The 19,242-nt window shown below is 35.1% G+C and overlaps 1 protein-coding gene across 1 annotated transcript; it reads left to right on the plus strand.

The window, feature by feature from the left end:
- Positions 1–8,977: 8,977 nt before the first annotated feature.
- On the plus strand, positions 8,978–12,969 carry LOC133316482 (cytokinin riboside 5'-monophosphate phosphoribohydrolase LOG3). The gene is made up of 7 exons (XM_061518237.1): positions 8,978–9,267; positions 10,060–10,157; positions 10,339–10,369; positions 10,948–11,047; positions 12,237–12,307; positions 12,396–12,539; positions 12,687–12,969. The coding sequence occupies exons 1-7, from the start codon at positions 9,145–9,147 to the stop codon at positions 12,780–12,782; spliced, it is 663 nt and encodes a 220-aa protein (XP_061374221.1). The 5' UTR covers positions 8,978–9,144; the 3' UTR covers positions 12,783–12,969.
- The last annotated feature ends 6,273 nt before the right edge of the window (positions 12,970–19,242 follow it).

The raw sequence follows: 19,242 nt of genomic DNA on the forward strand, positions 1-19,242 counted from the left end.
GAAGGTCCGAAGCATGTTATCCAATGCCGGATTGCCAAAATCATTCTAGGGAGAAGCCGTCAAAACAGTTGTTGACTTGATCAACCTCTCACCATCACGGCCACTTGAAGGAGAAATTCCAGAAGAAGTCTGGACAGGTCGGAAAGCGGCCTACAATCAATTGAAGGTGTTTGGATGCCGAGCTTTCGTGCATATCCCTAAAGATGAAAGGGCCAAACTCGATGCGAAGACAAAAGAATGCATCTATCTTGGTTCGCCGAGATGTGAGTCCGGGTTCCGACTTTGGGATCCAATCAATAAGAAGATCGTGAGAAGTCGAGATGTGATCTTTCATGAGCATAAGAAAATTCATGACATCTCAAAGCCCAAAGTCCGGGTTACTATCAGACGTGAAGAACCCATCCCTCCTGTCCGAGCTGAAGCAGGGGGAGAAAATCAAGAAAATGAAGAAAATGATGATCAGCAACAAGCTGAAGATGACTAAGACACTGAGGTCCGAGTTGATGATGAGATCCGGGATGAAATTGATGAACCGGGTTCTCAAGCTGAAGAACAGCCGAGATATCCAACTCGAGAAAGAAGACCCTCTACAAGATACCCATCCGATGAATACACCGTTGTTGCTGAAGACGGTGAGCCTTAGAGTTATGATGAGGCTGTGACGAGCTCAGAGAAAGAAGAATAGGAAAAGGCAATGCGAGACGAGATGAAGTCTTTGCACGAGAATTAGACTTATGAGTTGACCGAGTTGCCTAAAGGAAGACGAGCTTTGAAAAACAAATGGGTCTACAAGATTAAGAATGAAGACAACGGGCAAAAGCCGAGATACAAAGCCTGGATTGTAGTGAAAGGCTGCAATCAGAAGAAGGGTGTAGACTTTGAGGAGATTTTTTCTCCTGTGGTGAAAATGACCTCGGTCCGAACCGTGTTAGCCATGGCGGCTTCAATGGACCTCGAGGTAGAACAAATGGACGTGAAGACAGCATTTCTTCACGGTGATTTAGAAGAAGAAATATATATGGAGCAACCTGAAGGATTCCAAGCTCCAGACCAAGAAGACTTGGTATGTCGTTTGAAAAAGAGCCTCTATGGGTTGAAGCAAGCACCTTGGCAGTGGTACAAGAAGTTTGAATCATTCATGACTGATCATAAGTTTGAAAAGACAGATGCCGACCACTGCGTATTTGTGAAGAGGTATGAGGCCGGAGATTTTCTGATTTTGTTGTTATATGTTGACGACATGCTTATTGTAGGGAAAGATAAATCGAGGATAGCCGCCCTGAAGAAGGCGTTGAGCTCGTCCTTCGCAATGAAGGACCTCGGCCATGCAAAGCAGATTCTCGGAATAAAGATTATCCGAGATAGACAGAAGAAGCTACTGTGGCTAAGTCAAGAGAAATATATTGAGAAGTTTTGAAGAGATTCAGCATGGACAAAGCCAAAACAGTGAGCACCCGCCTAGCCGGACACATAAAGCTGAACCAGAAGCAATGTCCGAGATCTGATGAAGACAAAGATGAGATGATGAACGTCCCGTACCAATCCGCCGTCGGAAGCTTGATGTATGCAATGGTTTGCACTAGACCCGACTTGGCGTATGCTGTTGGAATGGTAAGCCGGTATTTGTCGAACCCTGGCAAAGAGCACTGGGAAGCAGTGAAGTGGATCTTCAAGTACCTCCGAGGTACGACCGATTTATGTCTCCGATTTGGAGAAGGCAAAGGCAAGTTGCAAGGCTACTCGGATTCTGATTTAGGGGGAGATTTCGACTAGAGGAAGTCGACGACGGGATACATGATGAGATTTGCCGGAGGAGCTGTCTCTTGGCAATCAAGACTTCAGAAATGTGTTGCACTATCGACAACTGAGGCTGAGTACATTGCCGCTACTGAGGCAAGCAAAGAGATGATGTGGATGAAGAAGTTCCTCATGGAACTCGGCCATGATCAAGACAAGTACGAGCTGGGTTGTGACAATCAAAGCGCAATCCATCTTGCGAAGAATTCAACCTATCACTCCCGCACTAAGCATATTGATGTGAGGTATCACTGGATCCGGGATGTGGTGGAAGGTGGTGAGCTCGAACTCGTCAAGGTGCACACTGACCAAAATTGGTCCGACATGATGACAAAGCCGGTTCCAGCAAGGAAATTTGAAGACTGCTGTGAAGGAGCTGGGTTGATGCTGAAGCCAACGCATTGAAGTCGGAGGGGGAGATTTGTTGGGCTTCCTCCTTCAATGCTAAGCCCAAGCCCATTTGAGGGGTTTCCTAAAAACCCTAACCCTAATTTCCACCTCCTCTATATATACTCATTAGTTGTGGGTGGAGGTTAGGTCAGATTTGAGAGAACAAATTTGAGAGAATTATTTGATTGTTTGAGCAAAAGCTTTATGCTTTGCATTTGAGAGATCTCTAGAGAGAGTTTGAGTGAAACATCTCTAGGGTAGTTTGATTATCACCATTGTTGGAGAGGTTGAGTTAACCACCACATTGGTGTATTCTGATTATTTGTAACCATTATTTTCATAGTGGATTTTTTATCTGGACTAGGTCCCGTGGGGTTTTACTTCTTCATTGAAGAAGGTTTTTCCACGTTAAATCTGGTTGTGTTCTTCTTCTCTCTCTCCTGTGTTTACGTTTGATTTTTCCGCTGCATTGCCTGACCTGGTGAAGTTCCGGCTGAGGTATTGCCGAGATCCGAGATCAGGATCTTGTTGATTGACTTCCGCACAAAGGCCCCTGAGCCGAGCTTGAGGGAACCGAGTTTTCCCAACACATTGTACTGTAGAGAGCAAAGGCTTTACCATTTTCATTTGGTATTAGTTTCATTGTTGCGAATTTGGCAAGTGTATCGGTCGTACAAGTAATAAAGTGATAAGAAAAGTTGTTGATCCCACTAGGACTGATGACCAAGCAATAATTTATCTATTTAACTAAAGTTGGATCGATCGTAAAAGGGATTTTTGAGAATAATGTAATTAAATTAAAATCAGAATTTATAAAATTATTTTTGGTTTTTAATATTTTAGAAAATAAATTCAGAATTAATAATAGAAATTGGTTTTAAGTTTTAATAACGAGTAGGATTCAACTTCCCCAATGGTTTCTTACTGAGTTTGTCTATTCTTACGATTACATTCAAGATCAAATTACTAACAGTTCTTTCTATGATTGATTAAATCTCAATCCCTTGGTAATCTAATCATTTACTCTAATCAAAAGCCTAATCCCTTAGTACTTTTTCATAAAATAAGCATTAACGCAAGAACTTACGGTTATAGAATTCACAACTCTATCCCTAGATCAAATAGATTATAGCAATCAACCAATCGGAATTGATACACCAACATCCCTATTGTCATGCACAACTCTTATGTTTATCTACGAGTGATCAGGTCATAAATAAAACTAATAATAAATAACAAATTGATTGCATAATTTAAAATCAAGAATGTAATTCATAAGAAAGGCATACACCAATTAAGAACCCATTAGTTCCGTCTCATCCTAACTACTAAAAGGAATTTAGCTATGCATAATTATAAAAACATAATTAAAAGGTACTCAGAAACTATAAAGATTCATAAAAGAAACAAAAAACCCGGTCTCCACGGTGAAGCTTTGACCGTTTCTCCGCTCCTCAGGTCCGGAACGGAGCTTTTTCCTTTCCTAAGTCGCAGCCATCATCAGGTCCGCTGTCCTCCGTCTTTCGAATTATTTTTACGACTTTACTCGCGTTGTATTTAAAGAGTTAATTTGGGCTTCTGTTTGTGGACCAGCTCGCTGAGGGGTTCGCTGAAGTGAGCTGCTCGGCGAGAAATTTCCTTCGCCTCGCTCACTTGCTCGCTGGAGCGAGCATAGAGCGAGCTTAATTATGCTTCTCGCTTACTTGCTCGCTGAAGCGAGCAGTAGAGCGAACGTGACCAAATCTTTTTCAAATCTTTAATTTCTGATTTTTCTTTTATCTTTTCGCTGTGCCAACTTCTTTCTCATCCCTATCATGTTAGTAATTTGTTATTCTTAGTATGAAATAACTGAAACAATAAAAAGGATTATGATCTTATCTAATTGTTGGCAACTTATTATCTTTTAATATTTTATTTAATTAATACTATATTTTTAATTATTTTAATTACTATTTGAACTATATTTAATATTAAAAGAATAGTATATTTGACACTTACCACTCACTCTTTGTCAAAACCTTTGGGAGGACAAATTATGATCAATTTCGGATCAGTTAATTAGGATATCCAAACTGTTTTAATAAAATCAAAGCTGAATCAATCCAAAATATAAATTCCGGTTTAGTTTTAAGAACTGTTTTAATAAATCGGTTTTTATGGAACGGTTTGGTTTGGATTTCAAATTGGTTCGGTTATTTTTGATTTTTTGCACCCTAAGAATTTTTCATATCCACGTTAAGTGTAGTAGCGGATCATCATTATGATTGGGAGGAGCCGCGGCCTTCCTAAAAATTTCAAAAACTTCATGGAATCACTTAAGAGAAGTACACATACTTGCACCTCAACGATTATCAAAACAGTATATGGCCATAAGTGCTCCTCTTGTAAGTTTCATTAATTAGTGCATAACTCATCTTTACTTCCAATGTTACTTTAAGTATACTTATATCTTCCATCCGTTGGAGACATAATAGTTGATACATTTTTAACTATATAAAGACCAAAACCTTAAAATTCGAGAAGACTGAAGAAGAATTTGAGAAAATCCAAAGTATATGCCTGGAAATACTGTCCTTGGTGTGTACTACCATCATTAAATTAGGCCCATTTTGACAGTTTCGAACTTTGCATTCATTTTATTGCCTTAAGGTTAATCATGTTATGTATATCAAAAATCACAAACACACAAAAACATGCTTTAAAACGCGCATGCGGGAGGTTCAAATGAATTTTTTTATACACAAGTTCAATCCCCATTAAGGAATTGTGATTATGAGTTTATAATCTCTAAACACTAGAGAGGGTAAGAACTAGACAAACATAGGTGTTAATAAAAAATAAACAAGAAAGCCAGAAAGGCAACCTTGGGATTGGAGCTATAAAACTAACATATTATAACAAATAACTTAAAAAGGCATGGGTTGAGTTGTAACAACCCTGACAAAACAGCTATATATAAACAATGTGTCATCAATTAAGTAATGCATGAATAAGCCAAACCCATCAAAATGTTCAGAAATTGTCAAATGGGTTTTCATAAAAATATATTTTTAAGTCATAAGTTTTTGGAGAATGAAATTTGATAGGTAGAGAAAGAGGGCATGCAATGAGTGAGAGTGAGGATGGGACAAGATGTTTAAAGAATTGTCGAAGAGAGGATATGGGTAATGGAAAGGGGCGTGTGAAATAAAAATCATGTGTTTCCTATGCGTATAACAAGTGGGTCGAATAAGGGATAGATGAGGGCACAGGTGACATAGGACCGTACCCACTTTATGTTTTCTTATTCAATCATCAAAACAAATTGCACAACAGCACTAGAGCACCATCTTAAGTAGCTTCTGCTATTACCCATAACTTGTTCAGCATAAAAAAAAATTATTGTGACACAAAATAAATAAATAAAAAATTGTCAGGGATGCCCATAAACAACGATTAATTAATTGTTCCATCCTCACTTTTTAAAATAATAAAATTCATAGTTTTTCTTTCTTTTTTCCATTTATGGTGGGTTTTTTTGGGGGTCACTTTCCTTAAGCATCTAAACTTTGGTTAATTGGAAAGTAATGTATGAATCATTTGGTTAGTGATGCATTTCTCTCACCGGCGGACCCAGGTTGGGTCACGTGTCTGCAAGTACGGACATGGACATGAGATTTTGACTTTTAATTTTTATTTTTTTTTTAGTCATGTAGATTATTATTTGTCTCTTGATTCAATATTTATAGTAGGAGTAAATATTATTTTAAGTTCTTAACAAAAAATGTGGTCCCCATTTTAGTCCTTTACCAAAAATTAGTGTTGAGGAGGTCCCTAAAAAATTTAAAGTGGATCAATTTAATTATAATCGTGATCCCTCACAAATTCAAAAAAGACCTACATTAATCTCAAAAAGACTAAAATAGGTTCACTTTAAATTTCATAGGGACCAGGTGACTCTTTTTTTTTATAATGAACTAAAGTGGGGACCGAATTTTTTGTTAGGGACCAAAAATAATATTTATTCTTATATTAGTTAACAATGTAGCAACGTACAGAGATGATTAAAACAACGTAGCAACATAAATTGATTAGAGAGAAAACTTATTCTTCCTCCCCTGTCACATACCCATTCTCATGATTTCCCATTCTCATAATTTCTTCATCATTTGTTATGGAAGCAACTAGATTATGAGCGAGTTCAAGCATTAATTTAAAAAAAATTTACAAAAAAAAATTTGGGAGCTAATTATGCGAACATAGAAAAATTCTCCTGAGTTCGCCACTGATCCCTCTTCTAGATAGAAACCTTTTTTCTATGATTTGTTCAATACTTTGGGAAAAGGACCAATACAAAAGAGAACTAGTGGGAAGGAAGGGAGGGGAACCAAAATGGCGGTGTTGCACTTGCACACATAATTGGCACTATTATGACTAGTGACTGGCTGTGACAACTTATTTTCTTGGATAAGCTTCAATTCTCCTCTTTCACATTAATAATCTCAAGACTCAGAGCACCAATTATCAAAACTATGAGATGGTGGAATTATTGGCACAATTCCAATTTTTTCAGTATTGGTACTGAGACTGAGTTATCAACTGTTTTCTATTTTTTTATTTTGTGGGGCATTTAATTAGTTGCTACTTACATTTGATAAATTTTTAAGAATATTGTAAAATTAATAATTAAAGAAAATACTTAACAACTCATCACTGTTGTAAAACCCAGTCCGACCCGGTCGGGTCGACCGAGAACCCGACGAACCGGTCTGGATCAAGCATTGGACTGGTCATGCATCGACCCGGTCAAAATCCAGACAAAACCGGCCAAATCCGGTGACGCGATCGGGTCATGCATTTAAAAAAAAAAAATTGTTTCATCTTATAAAAAAAAATGTAAAACTCATTTTAAAAACTTTTTGTAATTTTATTTGCTAGTATACTCTTCTACAATGACCTCTTAGTTTCCAATACTGAAGCAATTTGTGAAATAATAAATTAGAGAACGTGACATATGTCATTTTAATGTAGTTGAATTTGAAAAATATGAGTTCAATGTCATTGAAAGGTATGTTTATGAGAATTCTGAGTTGCAATTTAAATTGACATAGTAATAGCATGCTTTTTTATTTATTTATGCTTCATGTTTCTTAGCTTATTTAGTGAACCTTATTTAATTCATTTTAGTTATGGAGAATATAATTGAATTTATACATTCATATATATATATATATATATATATATATATATATATATATATATATATATATATATATATATCCGGGTCAATCGGTCTAACCAGTAACCCAACCGATTCGATCAGTGACCCAGTACTCCAATCGAATCGATGCTCGAGTCGAGTTTAGCAACTCATTATTTATTAGACCACCTCTGAGGAATTCTATATCTCTATTAGTATTATCAACGGATAGGTGATTTGTATTCCTTAATAATCGTATTGTTTTAAAAAAATTAAATTGAACTACGTGAGCATAAATATTTTATTTTATTCTACTTTTTAAACTTCAATAACTTTAATTTGATTGGAGAATGTTTTATTCAAAGCCTTATTCATCACCCCTTATTCAGGATTTGTATATAAAATAAGAAAGATATGTAATACTTCTGCAATAAAGAAAAATTTTAGATATGAGATGTATAGATAAATTTATTTATTTATTTTATATAAAAAAGAGTTCTGAGTGTGTAATATATATTTTAAGAGAGATTAGAGCTTGTTTGATACATATTTATATTTTAATCTAAAAGCCACTTTCAAGCTAAAGTTGAAAAAAAGAAGTTAAAAAAAAAAATGAGGAGCGTTATACTTATAATCTAAAAATTTTACAATCTTTTACAATTTATTTTTTCGCCGTTGATTTCGGTCAATCCAATGGTTATAATTTATTGAAAATTAATAATTAATAATAAATGTGACCTGATAAATCATAACCATTGAATTGACGGAAATCAACAGTGAAAAAATATGTTGTAAGAGATTATAAGTATAACACTTCTCTTAAAAAACAAAGCTAAAAGCTATTTGATAATTATATAAAATTTTCTGATAGTTTTAAAGGAGGGACGATAAAATAATTTGTTATTATGATGAATAATTAAGATAAGGATAAAATCTATGAATACGTGTTTTAATGTAAGGGTACAACTATAAAATAAATATATTGACCAAAGGATAATAGCAAGCTCAAAAATTCGAAACTTATGAAGATAACCAAAGGAGTCTGCTGACCATAAAAAAGTAATTAGAGTTGATATGCAAAATATGACGACTCCAAAAAAACTTACATATATTAAAAAAAACTCCTCGCGATAGCTTTTAACTTTTATATTTTTTATACATTATAAAAAAAAAAGTTCTTTTCACAATAATAGCTTTTATAAAATTATATTTGATTAAGTTTTGCTTGTAAGGAGAAGAAGTTAAAAATAAGACATTACAAATAGGCATTTAGTGAATTAACTTTTTTTTTAAATAAAAATAAAAAAAATAAAATCATCTTCTCTAATTAAGAGAGAACCAAATGAGTTATTTTTCTTGATGTTTAGAAACAAGGTGATGATTATATTACATGTAATGTTATGAGAAGAAAGGAGTGAGTATATTGATTAGGGAGAACAAAACACAAGGAGTGTAGGTAGGGACCGCAACAACAGTAGTCCGCGCGTGCTACTAAGACACTCACGTGCCATGAACAATGGGGGCGATAGCGTTGATGTTGTTGCAATGTTGTATATATAAAGGCGTCAAGAGAGGTTGTAGGAGTAGTGGTGAAGCAAGCAACGAGTGAGTGTGACGAGTAAAAGAGTGTAGTTGATGACACATGGATCATTTCTTCAACAATGGAGACATGGGAAGGTGAGTTTAGGAAAATAGCAGAGTGAGACAGTGTGCTCTTGTGTGAATATAAACTAACTAGCTAGCTAGCTTGCTTTCTTGCACACGTTACAACAAAACAAATGGAGACACATAATAGTGAGATAAGGGTGTCAAAGTTCAAGAGGGTTTGTGTGTTTTGTGGTAGTAGCCCTGGCAAAAAGAGTAGCTATCAAGATGCTGCCATTGAGCTTGGCAATGAATTGGTATATACTATATACTATGTTGATGCTTTTCTTTCCCTTGTTTTGGCACTGTTTTGTTTAATAAAGAGAACCCTTTTGTTTTTATTTTTCTGTTGTTTTTCTCTGAAAATTCTAAAAGGGTTTTTGTGAATTTTTTTTTTCCTGCCATGCTTTTCTTGTTTTATACATGAGTTGGATGAATGGATCAAGGGGAAAGGGTCAAACTTTATAATATGACGTCTTGAATATTCTACTTCCATTGTGAGTTTCAGTTGGGTAAGTTTGCTGTGTTCATAACATGTTTGTAACTTGTTCTGCATATCGAAACTCACATTATTTCCCTTGAGACTAAGCCTTTTCTCTTGGTTGAGTTCGTATCTAGCATCTATTTAATGCAAAATATGCAGTTTTTTTTTTTCACAAAACCATTCTGGAAAAGGGTCACTCTAAACTGTGTCCAGTTTTTCTCGCATGTGTATCGATATCTATGGCCTTTAACCTCTCTGAACTTAAAAAAAGTATCCATTTTTTGTTTCTTGAATTTTGTTTGCCATTACCTGTGAAGCGCAGTGGCCCTGAACATACAAGTGCCCCTTGCTGAATTTTCAGTGCTTTTTTCCTTTTACTTTCAGTGTTAAGATTTCAAACAGTTAAAAATGTACTCATGCTATTGTTCTCCAAATGGGTTATCATTAATCCATTTTATTTTATTTTGTTTTTTGGTTTTGACATCATATTATGATAGCCACTCTGATTTGATTGTTACTTGAAGTCTTTCTAGGCTGTTTATGTTATTGTTAATGGTATCTGAAGGTCTCGAGGAACATTGATTTGGTCTATGGAGGTGGAAGCATTGGTCTGATGGGTTTGGTCTCACAAGCTGTTCATGATGGCGGTCGGCATGTTATTGGGTATGACTCTTTCTCTCTTTTCCTCATTGTTTCTATTTTTTTAATTTCTCTTTCTCTTTTCTCTCTTTTTCCCCCCCAAAGATGTTGGGTTAAAGGAGGATCAAATAATCTGAATCAATTGTGCTTTTGTTGGTCTCTTTCTCCATTGACACTATATTTGTCATGTTATTGTCTCTTGCAGAGTTATTCCCAAGACGCTCATGCCTCGAGAGGTATGTCTGCTTCAGCCAGGAGAAAAGCCTATAGTCTTTTTCTTCTCTGTAATAAAAGTATTGCAAGTTGTTTCTTTTTTATTTTATTTGTTTCTCTTCATCAAGGGTCGAACTTTGATTTTTTTTTTTCTTTTCCTTTTCTTTTCTTTTCCCCTTTTCCCGTTTGATTATATATTGTATTCATGTATTCCCACTTGTTATACCTTCCTTGATCTGTATCTTGTTCATTTTCAGTTAAGCCTTGTGAACTTCAAAGCCTGGTGTTTCGCAGTTTCTTTTTGTTAAAGTTTGTTTCTTTGGCCCAATATTTGGGTACTATGATTTCTATCTGTTTTTCTTTATGAAAATGATTTTATCTTTATACGTTCAGCTGACCAGCTCCAGTTTCTTTTGTTTTACTTCATTGGCTTTTACTGGGCTAGAATTTTTCTTTTCTTTTTTTTGTTTCTATTTTTGTTTTTTTTAGTTTCAATCTCTTCGGTTACAAATTATGGATGTCTTTTTTCTCTCTTTACATTTTGATCTTTTTCTTCTTCTTATTTTCTGTTCCCTCCACTGGCCTTTGGTACCTTTTGCAGCTAACTGGTGAAACAGTGGGAGAAGTTAAGGCTGTAGCAGATATGCACCAAAGGAAGGCAGAGATGGCTAAGCATTCAGATGCCTTTATTGCCTTACCAGGTTAGCCTGAACTTAGAATGCTTGGTTGCATTAGAAAAAGTAGGAACATCAAGGTGCTTATAACTTTCTAGTTTTGTCATCTAGCATTGACCATATCTCAGTGTTTAATTCTTTTGAGAATAATTAAACTAAATCTGTTTTTGTTTCTTTGTTAAACCTTTTTGGCCAAACATTAGTAAAAGTTTACCACGCCTAATCATGAATGTTGTTGACAAGGTATTAATTATTATTATGTACTTGTGTATGATTTGGAAGTCATATGTAACAGATAATGTGGACTAGTCCTCCACTTTGAAGCTACACTAGTGGACAGGGATTTCAATTTTGAGTATAAAATCAACGTGTGTAAGAGTTTTATTGAATTAAATCTGACACTGCTGCAAAATCAATTTGTGACTTTCTTTCATAATTAATATATCCCAATGCTATGATGATTAGAAAGGGACCCTTCAAAACTAGCTGATCCTGGCCTCGACTGAGCCCTTGACATGTTTGGCTAAAATTTTGAACTTCTGCGGCTCTGAGCAACTGTGGTTCTGGTTGAATGCCATTTTTGCTTCTACTTTCCATAGAAGCATGACGTGTTTGTACAAAAAAATTTCTGCCTTTGATATAGAAGGGAAATAAGGCAAAAGAAGAACTTTCACAAGTTAACGTTTCCAACTAGCACCTGTAGCTGACATGGAATAATGCTTTACCCTTTCCAAAGACTTTTCTTTCTAGCAGTTATCATTCTGAGAGTAATTGAGTGCTGAAAATTAGTCACAGATAGAGTAGGCAAGCAAAGACAAAGTTGTCAATCACTTTATCTTGGGATCCCTCCTATGAAATTGGATTCCCAAGCTCAGAGAATAAATAAGAGGGAGGGTGGGAAGACATAATCAATAGATTCCCTTAATGACCTCTCTCTACATGTTAAGATATCCATAATGGCATTTGAACGCTTCCACAAAGCTGAGAGTAGTAAATAGTAAATACCATTTGCATCCAACATAGATTAGTTAATCCTAAACTTGTGGAGAAAAAGACACCACGGTGGAAATGAAGAGTGAAACTTGTTTTTAAACATAAGTGAAAAGAAAAATCAATTTATCTTTGTGTTCCTTTTATCAATATCATCTCAATCATGGGTAGCCTAGCTTATATTTTTGCTTTGAATTCTTGAAAAACTTATGCAAGTTAAATGCAGGCGGTTATGGGACTCTAGAGGAGCTTCTTGAAGTCATAACTTGGGCTCAACTTGGGATTCATGATAAACCGGTAAATGACTTGTACCATTTTGCTGGGATCCTTGTGAAGTTTAGTTGAGCTATTAGCCTTGCTAGATTTGACATTCCACAACTTGCAGGTGGGATTAGTAAATGTTGATGGATACTTTAATTCGTTGCTGTCTTTTATTGACAAAGCTGTGGAAGAGGGATTTATTAGTCCTAATGCCCGCCACATAATTGTATCAGCACCAACAGCAAAAGAGTTAGTGAAGAAATTGGAGGTAATTTTCATAGGATGAGATAAATCAATATTTATATAATGCTTAACAGGAAGCACTTTTCTATCATCAAAAGTAATTGTATGTGTAATCACTTTTTCTTCTGCAGAATTAAGCACCCAATGATACATTTTTATGTTTAATTCACAGGACTATGTTCCATGTCACGAAAGTGTTGCTTCCAAGTTGAACTGGCAGATGGAACAACAGCTTGCTTATCCTGAAGAGTATAACATCTCAAGGTAGCTGAGTTTACTTCATGTGCACGGAAGATGAAATTAGATAGAATTTTGGAGGTGGAAGAAGCTATTGTGGAGTATCAGTATTCTGTTTTCCTTTTACCTTTTTTTTGTTTAAAAAAAAAAGAGAAATTTCTTTTGTAAAGTACTGGGATTGACCTGAATATGTGAAATTACTTTGTTCCCTTGTGAATCTAATTTCCTTTAAAAAGTTGTAAGTACTAGGGGCTTCTGAACTTGTAACTCAATGTCAACTAATTTTACGTTTAAATGGTCTTCAATGTACTTTTGGCACTATATTTTATATGCCTTTACCCATACTTTTAGTGTTATTTGGCTGAGCAAAGTAGCAAAGTCACAAAACAACTTGCTTAAAAGATGAACAGAGAGCACATGATTTGATGGGAAGTAATGAACAGACTATGGTCCAACTTAAATATGGTGTAGTGTTAATAATTAAGAACAGGACTGATTATGCGACAGACACGTTCATGGCCTGTCTTGAAGGAGCTGGTTTTTGAGTTCAAAATGTCTTGCGAGAGCTGAAGACAACATACAAGGACAGGCCCAACCAACAAACATTAGGCCAATGTATGAGTGAAAGTGCAATGGCAGAGAGATTGCATTCTCTCAGCTCAATTGGACAAAGAGGCTACAGTTTGTAAACTACGCATTCTTAACTTGAATTCCAAAATATGTGAAATTCTTAAGTAGATATTGGTTACAATATCATTCACATTCTGTTGAGCAATTGATGTGTTACGACATTTTTAGAAACAAGTGAATATTTAACGTGGCCTTACAACCTTACACATGTTTAGTATTTAAATGAAGTATCAATGATAACATATGCTTATTTAAAAAGGGATAGGATATTTTGATATCCGTGTCAAATAAAAAATTTGAAACCTCATATGAGAGTCGTTGATCTTGCCTTGATCTAACAACTCTGATTTGTAAGTACGTGATACTGTTGATCTGTTTTAGCCTTCAAATGAAGCGTTAAATTTTTTATTTGACACCGGTGCCAAATAATCTTACCCATCTAAAAAACTGTCCCAAAATAGTCAAATTTTTCATTTGTTACCGGTGCCAAATAATCTTACCCATCTAAAAAACTGTCCCAAAATACACCTAAATGGAGAGGAAAAAAAGATACTTTCAGTTTACAGGCCCCTCTGCTGCCTAGCAAATGCGACATTGCCATGTTACAACTAAGGGCTTCATGGGGTTCAAACTAAAAGTTAAGGGATCAATGGCCATCTGCATATCAGGACAATATGATAGCTGTCCTTGGTCCCGGTATCATACATCAATTGCCTGTGGTTGAAAGAACTGCTTGGTACAATTGGGGCTGCGGGTTAGGAGATAAAAGAACTAAAGGAAACAGCTACCATCAAGGCCAGGTATAAAGCTTTTGATAAATCCTTCAGAAGTTCTTAGTATTTAGTAATAGCTTTATAGAGAAGATACTTTCATTGCTATTTATGAAGAACAAAAGAGAATTGGCTTCGACAAGATTATGCACAATGAAGTCCCCTGAAGTATTCTTTTTTCTCTTACTTTTAAACATTATTCTCTAAAATGTTTGAATTGATTCAAGGAAGGAATAAAACAATGTACTATTAGAAAAAGAAATTGATTTAGTGATAGACTTGATGACTTAAAGAGGCCATATTGAAGGAAACACAACTATTCATCTTTAATCAAAGAGCAAAAAATGGGAAGAAGATAGGGTCAGTGGGAAGTTCATTTCTCCATATAAAATATGGGAAATAGTTTTCTCATTTTACATGAGAAAATTTTCTTATGCTACACTCACAATACATGAGTAGATCCTATCTTGACTTTTTTGTTTTATCATCTTTTTGTGGACCCCACTCATGTATTGTGTGTGTAACATGAGAAAATTTTCTCATGTAAAATGAGAAAATCAATTCCCATAAAATATAGTATTGGAAAATGACTAAATTATAAAATGTTTACTGTGCGTTATGCGGTGCTAGTTTTGGCAAATATCCACATCTTGGACCACTAACCTGTTGAGCACCTCTCAAGGACTATTTTCATGTTAGGTAACATGGTTTGTAACTTTGTATATTGTGACTCACATTCGTTTTCTTAAGTTAAAAGGATTGGCATTACATTGTCAAACTTGCATTCTACATCGATTAACAACAGTTCCTGATCAATGTTGAATAAGGAAGTTATGGACACGAAATGTCTATCTTATCTACATGCTTCACCATACACAGAAATAAAGCTTTTGTATCTGCAAATGTAATAGTCAATTATGTCAGAACTATTCCTTCTTTTCTTCTGTCATCTGATCTTTTTCTGTTAACAGACCAATGGACCCCCCCTTTTTTTTTATTAGTAAAAAACCACTTGTTGCTTGGTGTATGTGTGTGTTATCCTATTTTTCTTTGTTAGAATATAATATAAACCATTAAAAAGTCCTCATTCACTAACTTAAACTTTTGGGTTGAATTGATTCTTTACGGTGTTGATCCTATTATCCTACACATTTCAAGTGTGAAACTAAATCTGTATAGGATATTAAAACAATTGCCTCTCCTTTCTTTACACTTGTTAACCACTTGAGCCACATGCTATTTGGTCGCTTTGTGTGTCTAAAATATGAATATTGTGCTCTTACTAATATTTTTAGAATATTAATGCTACTTGTACCGAAAATTGGTACCCTATTTGCAGACCAAAATAAACGACATTTATAAGCCCTTGGCATTTTTGTTCTTCTAAACTTTGGTCAATTTCTTAATATCATTAGGAACTTAAATATGGAAGAAAATCATAATAAATATGGTTTGTGCCATTGTAGTAGACATCTTATTATAATGACAGTAAATTTAAGTGTTGCATGTACTCAATCTGTTCATAAATAAAACTTTCTTCATTGTTGTATAAAAAAAACTTTAGTTCATTGGCTACATTGTTAATATCTCGTGATTGAGGGTGATGTTGTTACTATTTTTTTTTTTTTTTATCAATTTTTAAATTGAAATTCAAATTAAAACTCTGTATCTACCATTGTGGCTATATAAATTTTTGACATAGATATCATATTAATTATTACGTTATTCTATAGGGGAAGAGATTGGAAAAGGGATATAGATAAAAGTGAGATTAGAGAGACAAAGAAAGGATTTTAGAATTTTCTGTATATTTCTTACTACTTCTTTACACCTATTTAACTTGTAACAACTCATATTCCCACGTTACAGCATATTTAGGAAATAAAAATAAGAGTAAATTAAAGAAGCTCCTGGAATAAAATCAGTTGAGTTTTGAACAGTATTTTAAAACCCCGCCGGGTCGTTTACACCCATCAGCTAATAACAGATAAGGTGGCAGTGTTAAATCTTCAATAAAGAAAAAATGAGTGTGGGAAATTGGTGAGCCACTGATAAACAATCTGACGTGTTGGATCAGCATAAAGAGGAGGAAGCCCAAGGAGAAACAGTGAATGAAGCCCAAGAGCTTGGAAGAGGATGCTCTGGACACTTATCCAAGCCCAAAGATGAGGAGGCCCAAAAGGAGCAAGATTCAGCCAAAATGGATGAGGGACTACGTGTAGCTGAGAGAAGTTTATCAATAAAACAGTTAGTAGAAAGAGAGTGCTCGTGATTCTGTTGAGAGTGGTGTGTGTGTCATGCGTTGGCTAGTGCGTAGTATCCAATTTCTGTTAGGGTGTTTGTCAGTCTATAAGACTAAGTAATTTGTTTGAGAATGGTATTGAGAATTTCAGAAGCAACTTCTAGTTGTTGGAGGAGCCTTCCCTCGAAGCAAGGCCTCTTCATTTTCTCTGTTATTTTATCCTTCTGTATTTCCCCTTTAACAGCCACCCACCAAAACCAGAATCTGGTTAGGGAGCTTCGAGACACAGCTGCATATGAAGTCTCATTCCATGAAATTAATTGCATTCCATGAGTGAAACACTCTTGAATTTGAATTCTTAAGTGAGGATTTCAGGTTCAGTAGAATTTGACGCTGGTCAAATTTGACACTAACTAGTAGTGAGAAGAATGAGAGGAGGAGAAGAAGTGGATAAAGGACTCGCAGGGAAGCAAAAGCGGCAAACATGTTTTTGGAGAGTGCAGCAGAAAAAGAAAAACAATGAGATAGTTTTTATTCGGGTCTTATCGGCATCGCGTTAAGCGGTAACATAGTAGACAAAGAAAGTGGCGTTCATTGGAGCAACAATGCTGACCGACTCACCTAAGATGTGGATGCAAATCACGTCAGACACGTTTACTTTTGGATGATCAATCCATGATGTTTTACTCCATCCTGGGAAGATAATGAAGAACAAGTAACTGTTTCATGGAATAGAAATTAATATTTATCCATCTTCAATTGATATACTGAATTTGATGATTTGCTTAATTTAAAATTAGTCATCCAAAGTATTCAAATTTTTTGTACATGACTTGTTTGAGGAAATGCCAAAATCACCACAAGTTGTTAATATGAGTAATATATTTATTAATATTTATTATATATTATTTTAAAATTCGATTGAACCTAGTTGAACCACTAACCCAGTGATCCAGTACCTCAACAATTACCAATCCCAATTTTAAAACACTTATTTTGAAGCTATAATCCTTTAGGCAGCTGGGCTTCTTGTGGGCTTTACTACTCTTGTGCTCATGTCAGCTTGTGGCCCAACATATTCAGTAATTTTATAAAACTGTTACATGAATTATTTTGTTATGCTTCATATCTTTCCATGTTGCTATGGGAGCTTAGTTAAAATTTAATTTTGAAATGAAAATACTAATCTTTAGAAACTAAAATTTAATTATAAACTACTCAATCGCTTTTATTTAAAATCCATTTTTTTCATGACTAAAAAAAAAAAAAAAAACAGTTCAGCCTCATGCTATAAAACTATTATGTGTAGATCTAGAGAAGAGTCAGACTTATTCTGTGGATACCTTAGGAAAATCGTTTATTATACTAGTGCTATTTTTTTTTTTGGTACATTGTCAGGAGGTATCTTCATTCAACCTTCTCCGAGCACCATGCCCTCGGGGTACGACCCGTTTGGGCTAGCACCTCATTGTAACAGTGGGTGCACTAAGCTTCGCAACTGAAGAAAGGACGAGACTAATCCCCCAACCGAAGATTTTCTGGCTTATCCGCTGGTCTCCAAAGATTTTCCAAGAAACTGCTTGAGGCAAGTTTGATCCCTGCACCAAACAATCCCTTGAGAGCTTAGCTGCCAACTGACCCTTGAGGGTTGAAATTGCACTGGCCCAAAGCCTAAGGCTTATGCTTATTTTTTGCACGGTGGTACTATTTTTAACACGACCAAACAAAATACTATTTTGAATTTTATTTTCAAATATTAATGATTGTGGTGGGATGAGATTCCTCGAAATGTATAAATTAATATTTCTTGGTACCTAACAAAAATATTAAATAAACACGCTTTATTTTTATTTTATTTACATTTACCGAATTAACTCTTTGACTGTTAGCATGTGTTACAAAAACTGACGCGGGTTCCACTAGTTGATCTGTAAATCGGACCCCCAATTGGTCTGGTTTAGGTATTGAATCAGTTATGTATTTAATCTAGTACAAAACCGATGAATCAGTCTTGAAGTGGGTTCAGCCAGTATTAAACTGGTACCCTTTTTTAAAAAACAAAATTGATTTTATAAAATTTTGGACAAAATACTTGAATAATACCACTAATAAAATTTGAACCTAGACTATACAGATTATAACTTATAGCACTTACCACTAAACTAACTCTAATTATTAGCTAAAATACTTCTAATTTTACATTTATTATATTTTACTATATATATTTTATTCACGTGGTTAAACTAGTGACTCACTTATCAAACGATACCCGAACTGAGTCGATTATCGATTCGAGTTTGATAACACTGAGTAACACAAGTCATTGTAAAGTACTAGATGACATGTGTTAAGTCCTGGATAGATCGTATTGCTATACCGTAAGGTATGCGCTCAGAGATAGTATATATCAACTGTATACTAGGCTTATAGCCGATGTCCAATCACTGCGCACAAGCAATAGGCTTATAGCCAAAGCGTGGGTGTGTGCACAGCGTGGGTGAAAGTAGTAAATGTGTTCTGAGTGTTTACCTGGGGTCCTTAGGCTCTTATTTATAGGATTACCTTCGTAGGATTGTGCCTTTTAAGATCCCCCAATTGTAGTAGGATTCCACCTCCTTCTGTTGGGATGTGATCCTTATCTTATACCCTTTGTCTGTTTGGAGTTTTTGAGATGTTGCTGATTCCATATCTCACCAGATATTCTAGTAGGTAGTTGGGATATGATATGCATATCCATAACAACATGAAAACATCAGTTTTGATGGGAGAGTTCTCTCCTCATAGAATTAATCAATCAATTAATTAAAAAATAAAATGAATATCTTTAGCAACCAAACCAAACATGCATG

The sequence above is a fragment of the Gastrolobium bilobum genome, unplaced genomic scaffold, assembly GCF_033153095.1.
Source record: "Gastrolobium bilobum isolate Gb01-03AN ecotype WA unplaced genomic scaffold, APGP_CSIRO_Gbil_v1 utg8685, whole genome shotgun sequence".
NCBI lineage: Eukaryota > Viridiplantae > Streptophyta > Magnoliopsida > Fabales > Fabaceae > Gastrolobium > Gastrolobium bilobum.